Source organism: Astyanax mexicanus, chromosome 15 (assembly GCF_023375975.1).
Source record: "Astyanax mexicanus isolate ESR-SI-001 chromosome 15, AstMex3_surface, whole genome shotgun sequence".
Taxonomy (NCBI): domain Eukaryota; kingdom Metazoa; phylum Chordata; class Actinopteri; order Characiformes; family Acestrorhamphidae; genus Astyanax; species Astyanax mexicanus.
Window position 1 is genome coordinate 24,716,326 of NC_064422.1, and position 23,905 is coordinate 24,740,230.

General features: G+C 39.0%; 1 protein-coding gene across 2 annotated transcripts in view; it reads right to left on the reverse strand.

Annotated features, from left to right (window-relative positions):
• The window catches only part of fam20cb (FAM20C golgi associated secretory pathway kinase b), a 69,941-nt gene that overhangs the window by 6,020 nt on the left and 40,016 nt on the right, over positions 1 to 23,905 (reverse strand). For both annotated transcript variants that reach the window (XM_022664811.2, XM_022664810.2), the window contains 3 exons: positions 8,246 to 8,338; positions 2,114 to 2,229; positions 631 to 811 (listed from right to left, as the gene is read on the reverse strand). In XM_022664811.2, coding sequence (XP_022520532.2) covers positions 631 to 811; positions 2,114 to 2,229; positions 8,246 to 8,338 — 390 coding nt within the window. The remainder of the gene's footprint in view (positions 1 to 630; positions 812 to 2,113; positions 2,230 to 8,245; positions 8,339 to 23,905) is intronic.

Genomic DNA, 23,905 nt, shown 5'->3' on the forward strand with positions numbered 1-23,905 from the left:
AAAAACAAACTTGTTTGTGTGTCAATGAGTTTAATTTCACCCATATAAATGCCGCCTGACAGCGCTACAATGAGGAACCCTGAGAGTTTTCTGGTAAGCCAGGGCTATATTAGCTAGCGGTTAGTCCCACGTAGCTTGTTTTAATACAGTAAACAAACAGGCTACAGGTGCGGTTAGCAGCTAATGCTAATTCTGCTCTAGCAGTGCTAGCTGCAGTTAGTAGCTAATGGAAATAAACTGTACAGAAACTCCTGTAAAATACTGTACATCAGCTGAGTGGCTTTACTGCTCCTTACAGCCTGACTGGTAGAATTCATACATAAGGCGCACCAGATTGAAAGGCGCACTGATGATTTTTGGGAAAATCGAAGGATTTCAAGTGCGCCTTATAGTGTGAAAAAAATACATGAAAATCAATAACTAATGTTGGAGGCCTATTAAATAATTTGAATTAAATTCATGACTAAGAAGGAACAGGTAAAGGATTCAGTACAGTGTACACAGATTAAAGCAGGTTTAAATTTAGGCTGCATGTGAAGGGATCAGCTTATAAAGGGTTTAGTACACTGTGGTCTTGTGCTTTGTGTAAATATTCAGTATAAATGTGGTGTAGGAGTGGGTGGTTCTTACTCTGCTTTTTTGCGCTTGTGGTAGGAGCGTCTCCAGGGGTTCCTCCAGGTCTTGCGCTTGGCCAGAGCGAGGTCAGGCAAGAACGCTGCCAGAGAGCCTTCGATCTGGTCAGGCTTCCCACACAGAGCGTGCTCGGTGGAGCAGTAGTATGAACACTCACCATAGAAACAGATATTATTAGCTGTAGAAGAGAAAACGCACACAGGTGAGTGATAAGAACAGCATATACAGTGTTCTTAAAGAACATTTATTTACAACAGGTTTAACAAAAGTATGTTTAAAGTGTTCTGATTTGGTACTGATTAATTTAATCAAATCACTGACACATTAAATCACTTGAATTCAAATCAAACAGTGACACCTAGTGGACATTCTGTGGAGATGGCTCATAGAGTCACTTCAGTGAATGTTTTGTTCTGTAACTAAACATTTTTGGATGGAAGAAAAGAAAAGGTGGGGTGGTGATGATCCAACATATTGACCTCAGTAATGCAATCAAATTTTCACAGCAATGTTCCCAAATATAGTAGAAGGCTATGCCTGGACAGTAGAGACAGTTACTCCAACAAAATCAGCAGGTGTCCCAATTCTGTTTTCCATAAAGTGTATGTCGTGGTTTACTGATGGATGGGACTGATAAAAATGGGCTACGTTCACATTATCAGGCTGAATCAGATTTTTTGCTCAATGTGGCTCAGATCTGATTTTTTCATGGCTGTGTAAACGTGGTAAATTTGATTTTTCCAAATCAGATTTGAGTCACTTTTATATTTGGTCCTAACTCGGATACATATATGATCCATGGATCATATTCATGCATATTTTTGCTTTTACGCATGCACTACGTGCTTCTCTCTTGTACCCACACATTTCAAAAACAGCAAAAGCAAACCGCCATTTCGTTTACATTACACACATAATATACAGGTCACTTATATTTGTCAATGTGAACTGTCAAGAAAATCAGATTTGAGCAATGTGGCTTGTAATGTGAACGTAGCCTTAGTTACTGTATCAGCCCAATAAGTGTAGTGTTAGCAGCCAGCAAGCATCTAACAAATTGTTGCTGTTGCCTTAAAACCTCATATCTCCAAAATATCAACTTTTAATGAAAGTCAATGTAAAATATTTTATTGCAAGTGACACAATAAAGCAATTCTATTGGTCGGTTCATCAAGGCTCATTTTAAAGAACTGTCAAAGTGAAGTAATATCAGAAATGTAAATCCAGGACAGCAGTGATATGAATATAAATTTATACACATTCTATTTATTATCATACAATTATCAATAACTGGTATTGTTGTCGATTTGATATTTAACAACAATAATGCTATATAGGCATTATTGTAATCAGTTAAAAATCTTATTTTAACCAGTATCAGTGCCTTAATAAATAAAAAACAGTGAAGAGGAGACAAGAAAATCACAGTATGAATGAGACAGGGCCTAACCCATCAATGTTTTATAGCTGGGCTCAGTACCTGGAGAGATGAAGAAGGTTTTCCACAGCTTTTTGTCTCTGGTCACGTCTCTGATCTCTTTGGTCATATTCACCAGTCTTCCAGCCACTGGAGGGACGCGGCGAAATTCCAAAATTCTGTTTCAGACAGAGAGAATAGAAACACATTTACAGATTTTGCATTGCAGTAACACAGACATAAAGCAGATTACTCAATAGATTTGTGTGGTTTGGTAATAGTGTGTTACTGGAACACTGGAAGAGCTTTATTACAGTCGCTTACCACAGCCACTGACTCAGAAATGTATGCCATATTGCATCACACAATCTTCCCCTTTAAAAAAAAAAGGTATACAGAGTTTGCTACTTGATGGTGCCAGTAGAGGGCAGTCTATGCTTACAGTTTAATCTCCTGGGTTTCTGGCCTATAGAAAATAAAAGTATTTTAATAGAAAAGCTGGCAGACAGAGATGCTGAAACCTGGTTAAGATAAAAAAAAAAAAAGGAATCTCACGAGTCTTTGAAACAGTGCTTTCTGTGCTCGTGTATTTTAGCTAGTTTTATAACTTGAAAAGCTAAAAAAAAGATTATGTTTCTTAGGTCAGCTGTATCCTTAAATAGGTATTATCTTATCATGTTTAGCCTTTATCAACATATCAAGTCATGCAGTCTGTAACAAAATCTAAGAAAATACAGGGTCTAGTTCAACTCAAGATGTAATTGTAACTGTCACTAGGGTGGTACTTAAGGGTGCATCTCATCTTTAGTGCCTTTACAGTGATTTTTAAAAATGCTTTATTACCCAAGCACAATGCCTTGAATCTAAAATTACCCTTTTATTTTTTTATTTTCATTTAGGTTAGGAAAGGTTTAAAAATATGTACCTTTTTTCAGGAAAGTGAATGCAATTAACCTTTATGGTATATAATTGGACAATAAAGAATATACTGTGGCTTTTTTGTACCCTAGTACACAAAAATGATCTGTTTTGTATCAGCTTGAACCTTGTTTCTGATGGGCAAACATAATGTACTGCTGTTTTGTTGTTGAATTTTGAATTGTAGCAAATGCACTATTAAGCCATTAATATCACATACAGCTCTGGGAAAAAAAGAGACCACTTAAAAATAATGAGTTTCTTTGATTTTACCAAACTGAAAAAATTGGAATATAATCAAGAGGAAGATGGATGATCACAGCCCATCAAACCAAACTGAACTGCTTGATTTTTTGCACCAGGAGTGAGTGGCATAAAGTTATCCAATAGCAGTGTATAAGACTGGTGGAGGAGAACATGCCAAGATGCATGAAAAAAAGTGTGATTAAAATCCAGGGTTATTCCACCAAACACTGAATTCTAAACTTTTGAAACTTTATGAATATGAACTTGTTTTATTTGCATTATTTGAGGTCAATGATCCAGAATGGGATGATACTAATAATACTAATAAAGCACTCCATATATCTCTGTATATCCAGGATTAAAGTAGAATAAATGATACTGCACAGATATAATCTGTCTCTAGTAGATATATAATGGGAAATTAGGACAGTGTGATTAAAAACAGCAAAACAAAAAAAAATAGTACCCTGATGTGATAATTAGTGGTGGGTGATATGGCACGATATTTCAGGGTAAAATATTATTCACGATATTCAAAAATGTTGGCCATATTATTGCGTACGATATGATATGGCACATCCCTATCGTACAGTTTATTTTATATTATTTTATATTTTTGCAAGTAGGCTTTTTTATATGCATGCTACAAGCCTATAGAGATAACATACATGCAAAGGCAGATATTAAGCCGTATTTTGCAGGTCTAGTCACCCCCCAGTCAAGTGTTTTTTACCTGGATTATTCAGAAAGCCAGTCTGAGCTGCTAGGTCTGTCTGGGGAGCGTCTCCAGTCATTCGCATTCTAATAGGCATTCAGCGTGCACGCTCCCGGCTCATTTTATGCATGTGTTGGCCCTCCGTGCAAGCTTTCTGCTGACAGTGCGACTTTAAAAATTCATCCTGGAAAACACCTAATGGGCCGAGCCTGAAGGATGAAAGCACTCGAAGCTACTAATTGCTCAGTCATATTGACGGAGGCGGCAGAAGGAGGAAATTGTTCTCTACCCTTCGACTACGCAGCGGCTCAGTGGGACAGCTGAGAGAAGCTGACAGTTTCTGCCTCCTAAACTCCTCTTTGGAGCGCTTTTTCCATCTGCTGCCCTCTCCACCGGCCAAGGCCACGGTACAATGAACGTTTCCTACCGCCTGAAATCAGATAATTAATGATGTGTTGCTGGAGGCAGCGGCTGCAGGCTGGTGTGGAGCACCAGGGCCGCTCAGCCACGCTGTTTTTCACCACAGCACCGAAATGAAAACCAGCACTTTTGGCTAACCCAGACAAACTTATATTTAGCAGGCGGGCGGCTTTTTCATGCCCTCAGCTTCCTCTCTCTTCCCACACACACATGCCTGTGTGCGCTGAGTGGATACTGCTGAGGGCCAGATGTGTGCAGGGAGCAGAGGCAGGTTGGGCTGGGCACAGATGGGTCTGTCAATGATTACTTTGTACACCAGCAGTACAGTCAAAAAGGGAAAATGTGCCTTAAAAACACGTTTACACAGTCTTCACTGTAGACAAAATACAGTCAACTGGCCCAGACATGTTTGTTTTTCATCTTAAAAGCACTTAATGTTCTTTGAACGTCACTTTACATTTAATAAAACATATCATAAATATGTATGTTAAAGAGTGGATTGATGGGTTCGAATTCTGTTCATGTAACTTGTCATCAGCTGCCGGAGCCCTGAGAGAGCACAATTGGCCTTGCTCTCTCTCTGGGTGGGTTTAGAAATCAATATTTGGTGGAATAACCCTGGTTTTTAATCACATCTTGGTTTTAGTTTTTATGCATCTTGGCATGTTCTCTTCCACCAGTCTTACACACTGCTTTTGGATAACTTTATGACACTTCTGGTGCAAAAAATCAAGCAGTTCAGCTTGGTTTGATGGCTTGTGATCATCCATCTTCCTCTTGATTATATCAATTTGGTAAAATCAAAGAAACTAATAATTTAAAGAGGTCTCTTTTTTTTTTTTCCAGAGTTGTAGATTTTAGATCACTTAACAACTTTCTATCTTTTAGGGCAAGTCGGAGGTGATTTTGGCATAATGATACTTGCTAAATGTTTATTAGCTGCAATAATCTGACAGCTCCAGTCCAAAACTAAACTGAAAAGTAGACAGACGCTAAGCATGTATTTGCTAACTGAGTGATGATTTTGGGGTAAGCAGAAACGCATGCAAATTAGAGCTGATCTCTCTAAGAACTTATCGCATCATTTCTCACCGGCTTAGCTTGTGCATACAGTATTTAATATTAAATCAATAAATGTTAGACAAGGAGAGTGACAGCGAAAAAGACAGAGTTAAAGCTGGCAATAAAGCATAATGATAGTAAATCTGTCTCAGGCTGTCAGACACTGTCTGCTGAACCCCTTCTCTCAAATGAACCAGTAATTTTAACATCTCCAATGACTTGACAGTAACAGATGCTCATGACTGTAGCATTTTCCTTTTTTCATCAATGACCAAAATGTATTTGTGCCAGACTGTCTGTAAACAGAGTTTTGAAATGGACGAGGTGGGTGATAGCAACGAGAGTCAGCATTCATTTAGAATGAGTCAACCTGCTCTCTGTGGATTTAGTGTTTTATTAAACAACAGAGCGCAACAAAGACAAGCCCTACAGTGCTTTAGAAGGTCACTGTTAAAAATTACAAATAGACAAGTAAGACTTTGGATACATACAGCTCTGAGTTTTTTTGATTTTACCAAATTGAAATCCTCTGGAATATAATCAAGAGGAAGATGGATGATCTTTTTGCACCAGGAGGGACATAAAGTTATCCAAAAGCAGTGTGTAAGACTGGTGGAGGAGAACATGCCAAGATGCATGAAAACTGTGATTAAAAACCAGGATTATTCCACCAAATATTGATTCCGAACTCTTAAAACTTTATGAATATGAACTTGTTTTCTTTGCATTATTTGAGGTCTGAAAGCTCTGCATCTTTTCGTTATTTCAGCCATTTCTCATTTTCTGCAAATAAGTGCTTTAAACGACTATGTTTATTTGGAATTTGGGAGAAATTATGTCCATAGTTTATAGAATAAAACAAAATTGTTCCGTTTACTCAAACATTTACTTTATAAATAGCAAAATCAGAAGTGATTTAGAAACTGAAGTGGTCTCTTTTTTTCCAGAGCCCTACATTGTATGATATGACATTTCAAGAATAAAGTTATAAAATGTAGATAAGGTTAGACTAAGGTTGTAGTATTTTAAGAATAAAGTGGCATACTACCAGAAACTTCACATTATTATGGTCAAGAAATTTGCTAAACATATTAAACACCATGTGGTAAAAATAGGGACATTGAGGCTTTTGGTAGTTATACTTTTGTATCAATAAACCAATTAAGTAATACATAGTCTCTTGATTATGGCATTTCAAGAATACAGTTATCATATTTTGAGAATAAATAAGAAAATGTAAGAACTTAAAGTGGCATACTACCAGAAAAATTACATAATTATTATTATCAAAAAAGATAGTCCTAACATTTTCTAGTGTTAAAATAAGAGACACTGAGGACTTTCGTTTCAATAAACCCAGTTATCTGTACAAGAGGCTGAAACTGCTGTGTAAAAGTTTTTTTTTTTCGAAAAATAAGTAGCTGGATGTGGAAGATATGTACTTTTGTAGAAAGAGACAGCAAGAGAACTCACTCTTGACTCCCATCTAGGAGGTGAACAGGAAACAATGAGACGTTTCAGGCTTCTTACTAATATTACTAATAAGATTTTATTGGTAAAACTGATGTGAAAAGTATTTAATTTTCTTCAGCATCCCTCATTTAACAAGAGAAGGTTTTTTTCTTTTTGCAAACTATTTGGCCATAATATCATAACTTTTACTGGTAGGAACATCCCTTTATCACTGTAATTTTATGACGTTATTCTTGAAATAATAAGGACATCATTCTTGAAATCTACTATTTATTTATATGTATTTTTTTTTACAGTGGTCCTAAAACGCAGTCATACAGCCACATAGTGCCACTGTAGCTTTAAACTATATTTCTTTCTCTTTTTAAACCAAAAAAAAAGGAAACACGCCCCTCACATATTCACATATGTGCAAGAGCTCAGAGTGCAAACAGGAAAAAAACAGCCTTCTGCAAACAAATCCTAGCCGTATAGACACACACACACACACTGACTAAATACTACTACAGCAATCGTGTGGCTCAGGGCTGATTCATGAACACATCAGCACGAGCATGTTGTTTATGGAACTGTGATTGGTTGAGATGCTCACAATGCACTTGTGCAATGCCAGTATTGCAACAGCCAGTATCAGAACAGTGGTTACTCAAACACAAGACATACTGTCCCTGTTACACAAAACCCCTGTATCTTCAAAACAGCACATTTACAACAGAAGAAAAACTTAAATCTATACCTATAACCTATAAACCTATAAATAGGCCCAGTCAGTAAATTCTAAATTTAATTCTAAAATTTGAAATAAAAAAAATCTAAAAGTAAAAAAAAAGTTAAAAGTTAAAGTTATATTTTTTTATATTATTGTAATTAAACTTGCCTGTCTAAGAAGAGCTAGGACACATCTTATCAATGCTAACGCTTGAGAGGAAATGCTTGCTGTCAAAAAAAACATTGTGGTTTGCTAGAATGGCCCAACCTTATTATATTAGTATTTATTTCACCATTAAATTATGTTCCAGACAGTAGAATGGAAGATTTCTAACTATTTCTCTCTAATAATAAAAATAATAATAATAATCTCATATAAACTTATATAGCACCTTTTACAGACCCAAACCATTAGTGATCATGTTCTAATCGCCTGCAGTTGAATCTCTCTATATTGTTCCGATGAAGATGAGAGATCCTTATGGTTAAATATATATTTTTTTAAAAAGGCGTTCTTTAATTGTGATGTCCTATTTTTAAGGCTTAAGCCTTAGGCTGAAGAAGCGTTAAACAGTATATTGTATAGGCCTCACACACACTAGGCTATATACAGAATTGAATTCCTCCAGGTGGCTGACATTTATGGCATTTACCTGTCGAGATGATAGGCAGCGATCTCTGCATTGTGGCGCTCGAAGTCAGAGAAGTAGAAGAAGTCCGGAGGCGTCTCCTGCTCCCTCGTCTGCCTGCAAGCCAAAGGTTAATCTGCTGTTAGTTCCATTCGTCAACAAAAAGCCCCGCCACAGACCCTGGCACTTGAAAATAAACCCACCCTGCCCTGCTGAGTGCGTCCATTGTGGGCTGTGAGGAGATTCTGGCACACATCTCTTGCTCTACCTATTTCTGGAGCCCTAATATCCACTCTGAAAATGCCTCTGTCAGGTTTAACAGCCTGGAGCTCAAATTTAGTCAGAGATGAGGAAGTTCCTTTTAAAAGCATGATGTACTGGAGATAGAAAACTGGTGAGTCAGCTCAAAATGCAGAGGCATGTCATTCCTGTCAGGATTGTGGTAAAATCGTATTATTTGAGAGACCTTCATGAGAAATGCATGACATCCTACACGCTCAGTGTCAAATACCTCAAACCGTATCCATCGTAGTGTAAAATCAATATGTGTAGGGCAGTGGAGGACATACTGCACCACTGAACTGACAAAACAAACATCACTGGAGGTGCGAGGTGCGATGACTGCTCGTGTGAAGTATGTGATAGCAATTGTCTCATATAGCCGGAGGAACTATTTTTACTCCATGTCATGACTTCATGCATTCCTGCTGAGACGCTTCCAGCAGAGCTCATTTCAGACCTGCTGGAGGTTTCAGCCTCTCTCTGGAAGCTGGAGTCCAAAGGTCAGCACAGTGAGAGTGAGAGAGATCAGCCTTCTCCACACTCACTCTTCTACAGGTTCATGTAAACCCCCCCCACAATGAGAAAGACCTGCTGTGTCTCAAATCGACTACTTCCATAGTGTACTAGCTGATTTAGTACAAGTATGGAGTACCCACTGTGGACTGTGTCAATATCTAATATCTATTAATTTCATTGCATCTGTATTGTAGGATAATGATAAACGATATGGTTTTGCAGTTTAACCCATTAACAGGCCAGGATTTTCGTCAATTTTCTGCTTGATATTACACCCCTCTATCTTAAGGATTTTCTGCAAAAAAAAAAAAGGTTTTGTATCACCTACACCCGTATACAGGACAAGGCATGTTAGGTTAAAACATGTTTACAGTATAACCCATAATAGGGAAAAATTGCATTAAACAGATTAATTGCTTTAATTAACAAAGACAAACTAGACATGATGATTACTGTAAAAATGTAAGTATTCAATTCACACCAATAAAAAGCAAGGAGTCCGTTTGAATCAATTTATTTTGTTTGTATGTTAAGTCCTATCTAGATGGGATTCGTTTCTTAGGGAGATGTCTGTGGAAAATATTTCACACTTCTACTCAGTGATAAAACTCTTACATCCGGACTGCAATTGAAAAAACAGGAGGATTAATGAGTTTTTTGGCTTTGTCTGTCACATGACATTGTGTTCAGTAGCTCCTCCTTTTCCACTCACTGTCTTGTTTACGTGGATCTCTATGAAAACGTGCACCCAAAGTGTAATTATGGTGCGAAGCAGTAGACAAATAGCTATTTTATTAAACGCGAGGCGACGAAACTCAAAGATGTGACTCCAGACGGAAATAAGCCTGTAATTTTCTCAGAGGACGTCGGAGAAAAACACATATATGGACGATAATAAAATCACAGAGAACCCTCCATAAAGGAGAAAATTACCCCAGGACCCCCTGAGAAACGAATCTCATTCGGATAAAATGACTTTAATGCACTGCACATAGGATTAACAAGCACTTTATGGATTAGCACCTGCATACACATAATAATCCCGGGGAGAATATGCCCCAAACCAAGCTTTTTATTTTTAGATCAAGCTTTGTGTTTGTGTACATGTATTAAGCTTCAACTCCTGAAGCATTATGACTTTTAGCAGCTAGGATACCAAGCAATGAATAGTTTAAGGTGTTATTTTTTCCTATTTTTCCTGCACACGTCTTCTCACATTCTCTATTGGTGGAAAGTAAGGTCCAGTATTTATACTCTTCTTTTCCGCAGCCATGCCTTTGTAATACAGTGAGTCCAAGAAGTATTTGATCCCTTGCTGATTTTCTTCGTTGGCCCACTAATAAAGACATGATCATTCTATACTTTTAATGGTAGATGTATTCTTACATGGAGATACAGAATATTAAAAAGAAAATCCAGAAAATAAATCTAAGGAATATATATTAATTGATTTGTATTTCATGGAGTGAAATAAGTATTTGATCCCTTAGTATTCATTAGCAGTTCTGGCTTTTACAGACCAGTTAGACACTCCCAATCAACTTGTTACCTGACCTGAAGCCACCTGTTCTCACTAATCACTTGTGTGAAAAACACCTGTCCACAGAATCAGACAGATCACACAGATTTCAAGTCTCCAACATGGGTAAAACCAAAGAGCTGTCACAGGACCTCAGAGTCAGAATTGTTGACCTTCACAAAGCTGGAATGGGCTACAAAAAGATTAGTAAGGTGTTGGATGTGAAAGTAACAACTATTGGTGCAATTATCAGAAAGTTTAAAGAGTATAACATGACAATCAACAGACCTCGGCCCGGTGCTCCAAAGAAGATTTCGCCTCGTGGGGTGGCAATGATGCTGAGAACGGTCAGAAATCGTCCTGCAACCACTCGGCAGGAGTTAGCAAATGACCTGAAGGCAGCTGGGACCACAGTTTGCAAGGAAACAATTGGCAACACTTTGCGCAACAATGGATTCACATCCTGCAGTGCCCGAAAGGTACCCCTGCTGAAGAGAGCACATGTGGAGGCGCGCCTCAAGTATGCCAATGATCATTTGAAAGATGAACCAAGTTATTGGGAGAAGGTTTTGTGGTCAGACGAGACCAAAATTGAACTTTTTGGCCTCAACTCCACCTGCCATGTGTGGAGGAAGAAAAATGCTGCCTATGACCCCAAGAACACTGTGCCCACCGTCAAGCATGGAGGTGGAAGCATAATGTTTTGGGGGTGTTTCTCTGCCAAGGGTACAGGGCTACTTCACCGCATCACTGGGAAGATGGATGGAGCCATGTACCGCACAATCCTGAGGGACAACCTCCTCCCCTCTGCCAGGGATCTGAAAATGGGCCGTGGTTGGGTCTTCCAACATGATAACGACCCTAAACATACAGCAAAGGCAACAAAGGATTGGCTCAAGAAAAATCACATTAAGGTCATGGAGTGGCCCAGCCAGTCGCCAGACCTCAAGCCGATCGAAAATCTATGGAGGGAGCTGAAGGTCAGAGTTGCCAAGCGACAGCCCACCAACCTTCATGATTTAGAGAGGATCTGCAAAGAAGAGTGGGCCAAAATTCCCCCTGGTGTGTGTGCTAAACTTGTGGTTAACTACAACAAACGTCTCACCGCTGTGCTTGCAAACAAAGGCTTTGCCACTAAGTATTGAGTGTGTTTGGCAAGAGGGATCAAATACTTATTTTCCTCATTGAAATACAAATTAATTAAAATATATTCTTTAAAATTATATTCTGGATTTTTGTCTTGATATTCTGTCTCTCCATGTTAGAATATATCTACCATTAAAAGTGCAGAAGGATAGTGTCTTTATTAGTGGGCAAACAAAGAAAATCAGCAAGGGATCAAATACTTCTTGGACTCACTGTATATGCAGTGTGTGGTTTTGCCTTGTCTTGTTAAAAAATGCTTGGGAATCCCTGGAAAAGATCTTGAAGGCAGCATATGTTGCTTCAAAATCTTACTGTGATTTTAATGATCTTAATGCACTTTAAACAATAATGCAACATCAAAAAATTAACATCTGAGATTATAATACCTTATAAAAATCCAGGCACTTGACGGCGTAATACATAGTGTGTAATATGAAGATATAATATCTGAAATGAAGCACAGAGAAAGGTAAATGTCTACATGCTGGCTGTGCATGTTACAAGCTTCATCTTCTGAACCATGGTGAGGTATGAGGAGCTGTGCAGTGGAAACAGATTCAGATTTTGGCAAAGTCAAGCATTCAGCTCCATCCTCAGCTGGCTGCGATTGTTCCAGACGCAGCTGTGAGGCTGACATATGCACCGATCATTAAATAAGCCAGCGTGGAAGCTGCCAGAGACTCCAGCTCTACATTCCTCCTCTTCTCCTTTGTGCTCCCTGAGCTGGAGCTGGAGCTTCTTTTCTGGATGAGCGTAATCGAACCAGACTTTCTGTTGCTTCATGATGAAGACGGCTCACTTCCAGATGTGGCAAATTTGCCCAGTGCACTGAATCGATTTTATTTAGCTAGATATTTAACAGACAGGGTACAGACAGCTCATCAAGTGAGCATGATGGCGTATGAATAAAACATTAGCAGTGCATTCATCTTGGCTAAATTCCAGTGTAAGTCAAATAGGAATGCGCTTATCTGAAATTACTGATTGATGATTTCATTCAGTCTCAGTGCTGTGTTATTATGCCTCATGTAAAACAGCGCTACAATCAGGCCATAAAACAATGTGATTATTTATTACATGAGATTAAAATGTTCCTGATGATCACACTAAATACTAGCCTTCAACCCTAGACTAATTATTCAGTTATTATCACTTATTGTTATCAATTATTATGTTGTCATTTATCACTCGGAAACAACTATAACCTGTTTAATAACTGCTATAAAACTAAATGTGTAAAGTAATAATCTGTAGGTAATGGGTACAATAGGTCAAACCCTGAGGGTCTGTGTGCGGGTCCACACTTTAAGTCAGTTCAGAGTGTGGAAGTGAATTAAAACATGTACTGAAGTGAGCTGAAATGTGGTCCCACGTTCCGCCCTTCTTACACAAATTATTACTCAATTTGTACTGCCACTGTACACACTGTAAAAAAAAGCACATTTCATTATTGTTGCATGCCAGCAGGGCCAATGCTGTGCTGTACAGTGTGGGAGATTTTTAGACTAGCAGATGACGGAGTGAAATGCAACCAGTAATTTTCTATGGGAGTATATGCAATTTGTAGCCACAAATTATCAATAAGCAGCAAGCAATATGCTAACAGAGAAACAAGTCAATATTCCAAACAATTGGCACCAACAAATATAGACATGGGGGTCCAAGGTCTTGTGCTTTTACTCTCTAAACTTTATGTTCGTTAATGAAGAAAAAGAACATAAGTCGGATAACAACAAAGATGTGCATTGCCAGTGTTCTCAAGTCTCACGCTTTGAGGTCACACGCTCACATGCCACACATTGTATTTCTCATGCTTGCCAATCCATCGGCTGTATATTATAATGTACTCTCGTTGAGCCAATCAGAATATAGATCGCTCTGTTGTTAGGCAGACCTAGTCAAAGACTGAAGGAGAACGGCGGCGACCCCGCCCCCCCTCTCCCGTTTAACAACTGAAGAACTGCGCAGGAACATATTACAGGTAGGTATAACAGGTATGTATTGCAGGTAAATATTACAGGTAGGTATAACAGGTAATTATTGCAGGTAAATATTACAGGTAGGTATATCAGGCAAGTATTACAATACACACACTACTGGTGATGAGCATTTCTATTGACCTCATCACAATATCGCTTATTGTCACATGGGGGTGGGGGTTTGGTGGCAGGTATGCAAACTGTAACTTGCACGACTGTCAACAGAATGTTCAACAGAAACCTAAGTGGGTCTTATAACTTATAACTCTGTGTTTCCTTCGTCCATTTCCCGTCTAACGTCGGCTGATATTTAAGGTTTTCTTATTGGCGCTGCATTAAGAGGTTAAGGGGTTAAAGATGTGGTACGAAGTATTTTAAGCAGGCATCCGCCGCTGCTGATATGATATCGATATCACGACTCAGATATCAAACCTTTCATCATGAGGACGGTTGACATCTGCCCTCAGTGAAATGATTTTGTATCAAATACGGTAACGATTATGTATCAAATATAAGCAGCTTCATAAAGAGCTAACTGAACCTGCTTCTGTGGTACGCTCTTCTTCTGTGTGGTAAATGTATCCGGACTGCAGTGTTTTCACACAGTTCCAGTGAACTTCATCCCAGTGTTACACATCAGATCCACAACACAAATGACCCAAACAGAGAGTCTCTGACAAAGTGAAGAGAAAAAGAGCTGGAGATGGAAAGCCCTGGTCCTGCTGTTACACGCCCTCTGCATACGCTTGTTAAGCAGGAGCTGGAAAAGCTCATTTATTCCTATAAAAGTACCAAAAGGGCTGAGAACAACACAACACTCCACTGCACACTGGACCAGCACACCATAACACAGCAGAACAAATACAGCAGACTCTCACAGCATCAGCATCACCCTCTCACACACACATTCAGCAGCACTGATCCACACACCTCACGCTACAGACTCCACACACCCTCAGAGAACAGGAAACCTCCAGAATGTGTGAGAACATCCGATTTCAGGAACAAAAAAATGTGTGTGTGAGTGACAGATGGAGATACCTAAACAGAGGAAAGGAGGGAGAGAAAGAGGCAAGTAAGAGAGAGGAAGGGAGGCAGAGGTAAAAAGGGGTAAGAAAAAAATAAGAGAGTTGAAAAAAGAGGTAGAGAAAGAAGCGAGCAGGAGAGAGGGAGGTGTGTAGGGGTGAAAAAGAGGGAGAGGAAGAAAGGAAGGAGAAAAGGAGTGAGAGAATAAAGAGAGATTGAGAGAGACACAAGAAATGAGGACACAAGAGAGGGAGAAAAAAATATGAGAGAAAAAATAAGAGAAAGAGGGGGAGCAAGGCGGATGTGTAAAGAGGAAAGGTGAGGTGATGGAGTTAAAAAAAACAAGATGGGAAGATGGAAAAGATGGGCAAGTAAGAAGTAGGAAGAAAGGAATGCAGACAAAATAAGGGCGAAATAGAAAGAGAAATATGGACAGTGAGAGAAAGGGGGTGTGACAGTATGTAAGGCTGTGAGAAAAGAAGAGAGTAGTGCTGAAACAAATTATTTTTGTCAGAGACTGTAAAAAAGATGGACGCCGTGTTGCTGTTCCCATTCATTTAATGAAAATGAAGCCAAAATCTTCCGCCATGTTGGCGATCCTGATACCCGAGTCTGCGCAGTAGATACCAGAGGAGGGAGAAAGACTCTGGAGAGACAGCCTACTCATTTACATAAACCCACCCCTAAGGGCTTTCTCGAGGTCACAGGCTGCAGTCTGTTATTGGTCCCGCCCATAACCAGCCCTTTTACAATAACCACACCTTTTTGAATAGAGCTGAATATTTTAACAAACGAGTTCTGTGGGGATATAAAAATTTGACAATATAAGCAGAGGTTACACTAGCTGTTATATTTAAATAATGGAGGTAGAATTACGGTATATTTAAAAAAACCTTAATTGAAAGTTGTCTGTTTTGCCATTGAAACATATGCGGATGGGTGGGGTTACACAGCTTTCTGCAACCGAGCAGCAGGGGGGCACCCGACCTGTGGTGGCTTCACTTTTGAGAGACGATGCTCTGTCCAGCTATACAGTCTATGATTTTTGTAGTTGACTAATCTGGTGAATATTTTTCTCATTAGTCAACAATTATCTCTGCAATGCCCTCCATCTATGCTTGCTGTGGTACGGCTCCTGTTTCCAGCTTTCTCTGTCTTTGTTTTAAATGGATAGAAACAGCTAAACACGTGATTTAAATGTCCTTCAAATATTCAGAACTTTGCCCTTTAAATGTGGAAAGTGCAGACATTTAGTAAGGAAATGTGTAATCTGTTGGTTTGGACACTTTTTAGAGACACAAGACCATTTCAGTGTCTTTGTGTACTTTGTGTAGTGCTGCAACTTAACTCTGGGGTCCAACAACTGGCTTGTGTTTTGAAATTTTTATTAACATCTTTGCAATAGTTAGACAAAGCATGAGGCAGATGATTATCTAATTCTCTAATTCTGTGAGCTGTATCATTGCAAAGCTATTAACACAAACATCAGGATACATTGAATTTGACATGCTGGCGAGTTAATAGACCCCAGAGGGTTAACGATTAGTCGACAATGAACATTCGGAGTCGACAAATTTTTATAATCGATTATATGTTTATATGTTGATTATATCGCTGCCCAAGAAGTAAAAGGGCGAGAAAAGTAAGAGTGTGAGACAGAAGAAAAGAAAGTTGTGAAGTTGTAAAGAGGGAGAGAAATAAGAAGGAAAGAGAGAAAATGAAAGATATTCTGTGAGAGGAGGTGAAAGAGAGACCCATTCAATTAAAGCAATGCATTTAAAAAGATAAAACAAAGAATGTGAGTAGTAAAAGATGGAAAAGAGAGAAAGTAAAAAAGAGTGAGAGACTGATAAGATACTGAGAGAGAAAGACTGTACAAGAGACACTGACTGAGAAAGAGAGAGACAGAGAGGCTGAGTGAGAGTGAGGTATTGTATTGTATACATCTGATAGTACTGTCAACAATTAACAATTTAATTCACTTTGAACTGATGAGAGCAGAATGAAAGAGTGATCTAGAGGGAAAGATAGAGAGAGAGGTTGTATTGTTAAGGACAGGAGCTGTTTTTCTATCGTAATTCCAGTAAGCACAGGTCCTGTATTGACGGGGAGGCTCAGTGAAGAGGAGCTATCTGAGCTGTCACCCCGGTTGACACACACTTCAGAGGAGTCAGAGATGGGCCTCTGGGATGTGGCTTTACTGTGCAGCCTCTCTAAAGCAGCTCTGCTGAGACCTCTCCAGAGATCACAATACGCTGAGCCAGCACTTCACATGACCCTGCACTTGAGTGTAAACACATTGTATACTCCAGGTTCCTGGCACACACACACACACACACACAAAGGCTAGCAAATAAAAGCAGGTAGCCTGATTGCCATGTAAGCACTAAAAGAGCAGCAGATGAGCAAAACGCTGAGGGTGAAAGCACAAAAGGTGTTTATAACACAAAAACTCGCACCATAAGAAAAGATGCAAGAACAAAACTAATGAGGCAAGCAACTGCACACGCTGCCCAAATCCCACGCTGACCCTTCACTGGGTAAATAACATTAAACATGTGTCGCTGATAATCGCTCAGAGGGCAACAATACACTCACGAGTGTGCTAAAGCTTATTGCACCATTTGAGACAAAGGAATAGCTTTGTTGAAACACGCTAATTATGCTAATAATAAATGAAAGAATTGATCTTGGTAGCAACCCATATGCAACTTCTCAAAAGCCTTATTAGCCTTAAAACTTATTAGTCTATCTGGTCCATACACACCGAGCTGGACTAAGCAGATTTAGATACACATTCCTTAACTGTTTTAAAGAAAGACTGCTAAAAAAAAAAAAAATTGAATATTTAAAGCGACACTCCATAAGTCTGTAAGACTGATGAGCATGTGCAATTGAAGAGCAGGTAGAAAAGTTCTTTCAATGCAGGTTACTGTAGATATACTGCTGTGTTAAAGTCTGTGTTTTTGAGTATATCATGATAATACTGTCATTTAGAGCACTTATTTGCAGCTTTCAGACCTCAAATAATGCAAAGAAAACAAGTTCATATTCATAAAGTTTTAAGAGTTCAGAAATCAATATTTGGTGGAATAACCCTGTTTTTAAATTACAGCTTTCATGCCTCTTGGCCTGTTTTCCTCCACTGGTCTTACACACTGCTATTGGATAACTTTATGCCACTCCTCGTGCAAAAGTTCAAGAATTTCAGCTTGGCTTGACGTTTTTTCAATTTGGTAAAATCAAAGAAACTCATCATTTTTAAGTGGCCTCTTCATTTTACCAGAGCTGTATTAGATGCTGCAGGCATGACCGTACCAGGACAATGAAACCATTCATTATAAAAGTTTTGACCTGCTCATCTTAGGAATACCACTGCTTTTAGTTGAAAGCAAAAGTAAAAGCATCTTAGGGACTGCTGCTTTAAATAACTATTTAGTTTATTACTTCTAATGAAATGGTTCTTGATATACAAGGAAAGCCATTTGTTGATGGTTTAAGTCAAGTTAAGTCAAGTAGTATTATTGTTAATACTGCATATGTACAGGACATACAGATCATTGAAATTGTGTTACTCTCCTATCCAAAGTTACAGCAAAAAAAAGAGTGGTGGTTGATTAAAGTACAACTAAATAAAATATAAATAATGTAAGAATGAAATAGGTTCTTTATCTATCCTATTGTGTACTTATCAAGTTTGATATCATGTTTTTTTTGTCTCTGTACAATGTAGTTAATTTAAATTAAACTGTGGTGAAAAGTAAAGAGAGAAACAGTCCAGGTAGCCAGTGACAGCAGGATGTTGGAAAGTTTTTTTTATTAGTCTGCACAGAAAGCTACAGTGTGAAACCAAACCTAATCTGGTATATTTTGTTTCTGTTCTATTTCAGGATCTTCTCATCTCGTGCTGAAAAGTCACTCTGAGCACTCTGGCCAGAAACTCACTGAAACACCATTTAGCCTTTTTTAAAAGGCATCATGAGCTAAACTTCTCTAATTCTCGTGCCCTTTCTACTGGCACTGCTCCATGACTTTTTGACTTTTGCATGATTAGCAAATGGAGCATTGTTAGAACTCCTTTGGTGCATACAGACGTGACCTTTGGAGCTAATGTCATGGTGGAAGGAGCGAATGTGCTTGAGCAGGGAGCGGCATGAGGAGCACCTGTGGGAGAATAAAGCTGCTTTCATTGGCGTGTTTGTGATAAGAGATAACACGTAATGCCAGCAGCTAACTCATTTTACAAACCTCAGCACTTCCAGCTTCTACACGTCCTCTGTCAGCACAGCAGAGCAGGAGACAACATGGACAAAAATTGCTGAATGTCCAAAAGGGACCTCGTCCCCTTTAAATGGAGACTTTCTACTCAGTTCAGTTTCCACTACAGAACATCTAGAAAAGCCTAAAGCATTTAAGAAACTAGTCCTGTGGGTTTCAAATAGTCCTTTGCTCACAAGAAAGGTACATTTCACAAAAAGAACACCTCTTTAACTGTTTGTGCGACTTTTGATGGTATCCCATCACTACAAGTTTTTTTTGAGAAAGCAGTTTTTGTAAGCTTAGACCATGCCTTTAGCTTGATAATGTGAGACATCTGTAAAAGTAGAACTTTAATATATTTTTAAAGAAGGAGTACAGCTGGTTTTTACTTTATGGTGCAAGGCCAGAAAACATCTAATCAGTGAAGATAGAAATCAGGGTTTGAGTTTGGTTGAGTTAAAGGTAGGTGATAGTGATACGTTGCATTGAATTGCTTTCTAGTGAATATGTGAATTTAGTAGAGATAAAATTTACAGGACATTAAAGCAGCAGTTTGTATTATTTAGTTTCTAAGCTGAAAGCAGAAGCATTTCTAAATGAAAAGGGACAAAATATTATGTTTAATGGTATGCGTCTTTACGTACTTACATCACACACACAGCCTCTAAAGGAAAATCTGGATCAGTTTTACTGAACGCGAGCGGCTGGTGGAGCAATGGAGACTTCAGAAGAGGAAACTTAGAGCTCAGTAGCTCCTTCACTCATAGTAAATACAAAGTGTGAAATGAATAGTTGAAGTGAAGTTTCTGACTGAGCGCGCTCTCTCTCTCTGACTGAACATAACCTGGAATTAGATTCAATTGGATTCCGCTCTAAAAGGAGACCACATCACACCCACCCAGTTTAAAATGATTCTTCGGCATGCAATCGGTGCAACTCTCACCAGAGAGGGCCCTAAATCTCCCAAATCCCCAAATTTACGAACATCAGCTTGAAGTACAATAATATCCTTTGAACTTCCATCAGTAATACCTCTGCTTGCATCCTTATTTAGACTTCCATCACTTTTAACTTTGCAGCATTTTTTGTTCTATAAAAATGGAAAAAACTTAATCTGACTAACTTCAGTTTATTCTACTTAACTTTGGTCAAAGTAAAGTTTGTGGAAGATAAGAATCGGGGATTTGGTGATGGGATGTGGTCGTGAGTTGCGGTAACTGTGTTCTTGAGAACATGTGATTTTTGTAGAAGTAAAATTTACAGGAAATGAAGTACAGTAAAATACTTTCATTTACATCCTTTTGATTGTCATCATCTTCAACTTTTAACAGCATTTTTGTTCATTAACATAGAAAAAAAAATAAATCGGACTAATTTCAGTTTATTTTACTTAACGTTGGTCAGCAAAAAAAAAAAGTTTTAGCATCCTAAAGTTTGTTTATATGAGCTCGTATTTGTGTAGGTCTTAAAAATTGAAAAAAAAAAAAAACCTCCAGCCTTTTTCCCCTGGATGTCTGGATTGTTTGGAAGGCTATGATGATATAACAGCCAGGAACAGCACAACATTTACTCATTTTTCAGACAGATACAGACTGTCTGCAAAAACAGCAGTGCATCGTTTCAAAATGATCTGACAGCTGAACTGCTGTAGGCCGTATGTAACGGGTGGTCATATGTAAATGTTTGTAAATGAATTGGACTGCAGAGAAAGAGTGAACGGAATGTTTTGAAACATCTGAGCTTACATACTTCATCAAACTATTTTATCTAAAAAAAAAAAAAAAAAATAGAAGGAAAACTCAAGTTACGAAACATTTGCGCTCCAGTGCCAAAACAACATGGGCGGGAGAAGAGGAGGGGGTGTCTGAAACGGCCTGTCAGACAAAACACTGCTATCATTTTTCTCTGATTCAACGTTTAAGCGCTTAGTGCATTTTCACTGGTGAAGGGCGTTTGGCCCCGAGCGAGAATTGAGGCCGTTCTGCTCTTCCGCACACACACAGGAACACACACACACACACACATGGCCACATCACTGCTCTCAGCCCAGTTGAGGCGGCTGCTATTTAGTGCCGTGTCCGACAGGCCTGGCAGAGCCGTTTATTGGCGGAGAGTGGGGGAGAGAGGAGGCCGACAGTGGCCTTGAGTCTGCTTTATGAAAGCGTGGCCGGACCAACGCTCAGCCACTCTGTAAAAATTCCAGCTAACATGTTTTTCTCCTCCTACATTCTGTCTCAGGACAGTCACAACATTCTGGGGATTTTTACAGCCCTGGTCTGGGTGTGTGTGTGTGTTTTTGTGTATGTCTGGAACTACCTGGGAATGAATGTGTGTGAGTCAGGGTGTACGTTTGCTCTCTCTGTGTTAGTGTGTTTAGAAGTTAGTGTTAATGTTTGTGTAGTAGTTGTGTAATACGGAGTGCTACATCACTCCCACTCGCTCTCAGCACGGCCGGGCCAGCTGTTTTCCTTAAGTCCAGCACATGTGTGAGAAACGGGCTGGTATGGACGTGAGAGTATTATATAGGGGAGGGCTGCAGGAGTGTGTTCAGTGTGTCACTATGTAGCATGCAGTTTCTACTACATTTAGAACAGATGTGAAAAAAAAAAAAAACAGCATGTGAGTCTCCATATAAACACTGGGTTTTAATGAATTGTAACTGGTACACTATATAAAATCAACATAATAAAAGAAAAAAATATATATTACGTTTTTAACTAAATAATCTCTTATTTTTGTTTCCACTGTGAAAATGAGAAAGAAACAGAAGGCAAACGTTTGAGTATCCCAAAAAAAGTGCTAATAAGCCTGGCATGTTTATCAGCTCCAGAGAGTCCTATATTATTGGAAACACTTCTCAGGCCACAGCCAATCTGTGTGCATGTGTGTGTTGGCAAATCTGGGTCAGCAATGATTACAAACAGTGCAGTTTGTAAAAACTGTAGAAATTTTGTGTCAATCAACCCAAAAAACGTCATTATTATGGCCATTTATTTCCCAAACTCCTCCTAAACCTTTGGATTAATGCGTGTGCACCGATGGGTCTTCAAGATTGATGTACAGCTCTGGGAAGAAAAAAAAATACACTCAAAAATGATAAGTTTCTTTGATTTTACCAAATTGAAAACCTCTGTAATATACTCAAGAGGAAGATGGATGATCACAAGCCATCAAACCAAGCTGAACACCAGGAGTGGCATAAAGTTATCCAAATGCAGTGTGTAAGACTGGTGGAGGAGAACATGCCAAGATGCATAAAAACTGTGATTAAAAACCAGGGTTATTCCACCAAATATTGATTTCTGAACTCTTAAAACTTTATGAATATTAACTTGTTTTTTTTGCATTATTTGAGGTCTGAAAGCTCTGATTTTTTTTTTCCAGCCATTTCTTATTTTCTGCAAATAAATGCACTAAATGACAATATTTTTATTTGGAATTTGGGAGAAATGTTGTCCGTAGTTTATAGAATAAAACAACAATGTCCATTTTACTCAAACATACTCAAACTGATTCAGAAACTGAAGTGGTCTCTTAATTTTTTTCCAGAGCTGTATTAAACATGGCCCTGATCACAACTAGCATTAATGTACACCTTTACACAGGTGTGTATGTGGTTCAGTGCATCTCAGAGAGATATTATCACCCTGTCACTCAAACAATGAACAAAGACACAAAGGATGAATATAGTAAATGTTAGCTCCTGTCCTGAAATCCAATCACAAGTGTTTATTGGAGACGAATCTGAGACACATGGAAATGGCAGGTGTAACTACCTTTTTTATACCCCTATTTGTGCCTCTCCAAATAATGTAATTACCCACCCTGATCCCTCCTTCAAACAAAACCTGTCAAGCCGAACGACAGGCAAGCCTAAACATCCCGCCGCATCAAGCTTCCATGGCACATCACGCACGTAATGGCATCCTGTAAATATTCCAGCCAGATCAACAGACCATAAAGAAGAATCCATCATCTGCACATAATCTCTGACAGATTTACCAGCCCAGGCTGACAGGCTTCTCTTTCTGAAAGCACATCTGGGAACGCACACGCTGTGAGATGGCTGTGATACACTCCTCGCTCGCTCGCGCTGATGTCGGGTTACAAGGTGTGTCAAAGCACTGGAGTGAACCCTCCTACAGTCATACCTTGATCAGGGCTTCCATCCAGCCTGACAACACAGATTACTCGGGGTTTGACATGGGTTGGGTTTTGACTCCACGACAGGTCTGATTTTTTATTTTTTTTTTTTACTTCAGTTTCAGTTTTGACCAGGAACACCATACTATTACAGATTTAAAGGGTAGAGATGCTTTACATTTACACATTTATCTTAAACATGATTGATCAGCCAGACATATTGGCTAAATTTACTTTTGTCCCTAGTTTTTTGATCCAGGGCTCTATCTTACACACTGTGTAAGGCGCGTTGCGATGCTCATTGCTATCTTACACCCCGTGCACAGTCTATTTCCATGCCTTGCGCTTGCATCCCTTAAATAGCAAAGACACTTATGAATAAATCTACGCTGATGGGTGTAGTTGTCTGAAAGTAAGGTGTGTTTACATAAATTTCTGGCGCATTGCTATCTTGGCAACGTCAAACACAAGTGTCTCAGATGTCAGTAGCTCATTCACCCATAGTAAAACCAAAGAAACAAAGGAGTAAAATTTCTGACTGAGCCCTCTCTCTCTGACTGAACATAACCTGGATTCGGATTCATCCGCTCTGAAAGGAGACCGCATCACACCGGCCCAGTTTAAAATGATTCTTCTGCATGCTCGGTGCAATTAACCATTCTCACCAGAGAGGGCCCAAAATCCCAAAACTTACAAACATCAGCTTTAAACCATGTTGAGTAACAAACATTTAGGGTTTCAACGTGGCTGTTTCGGCTCATGTACTTATTTCCTTTTCTCTCTCATAACATAACAAAGCCTGTTTGTACATTT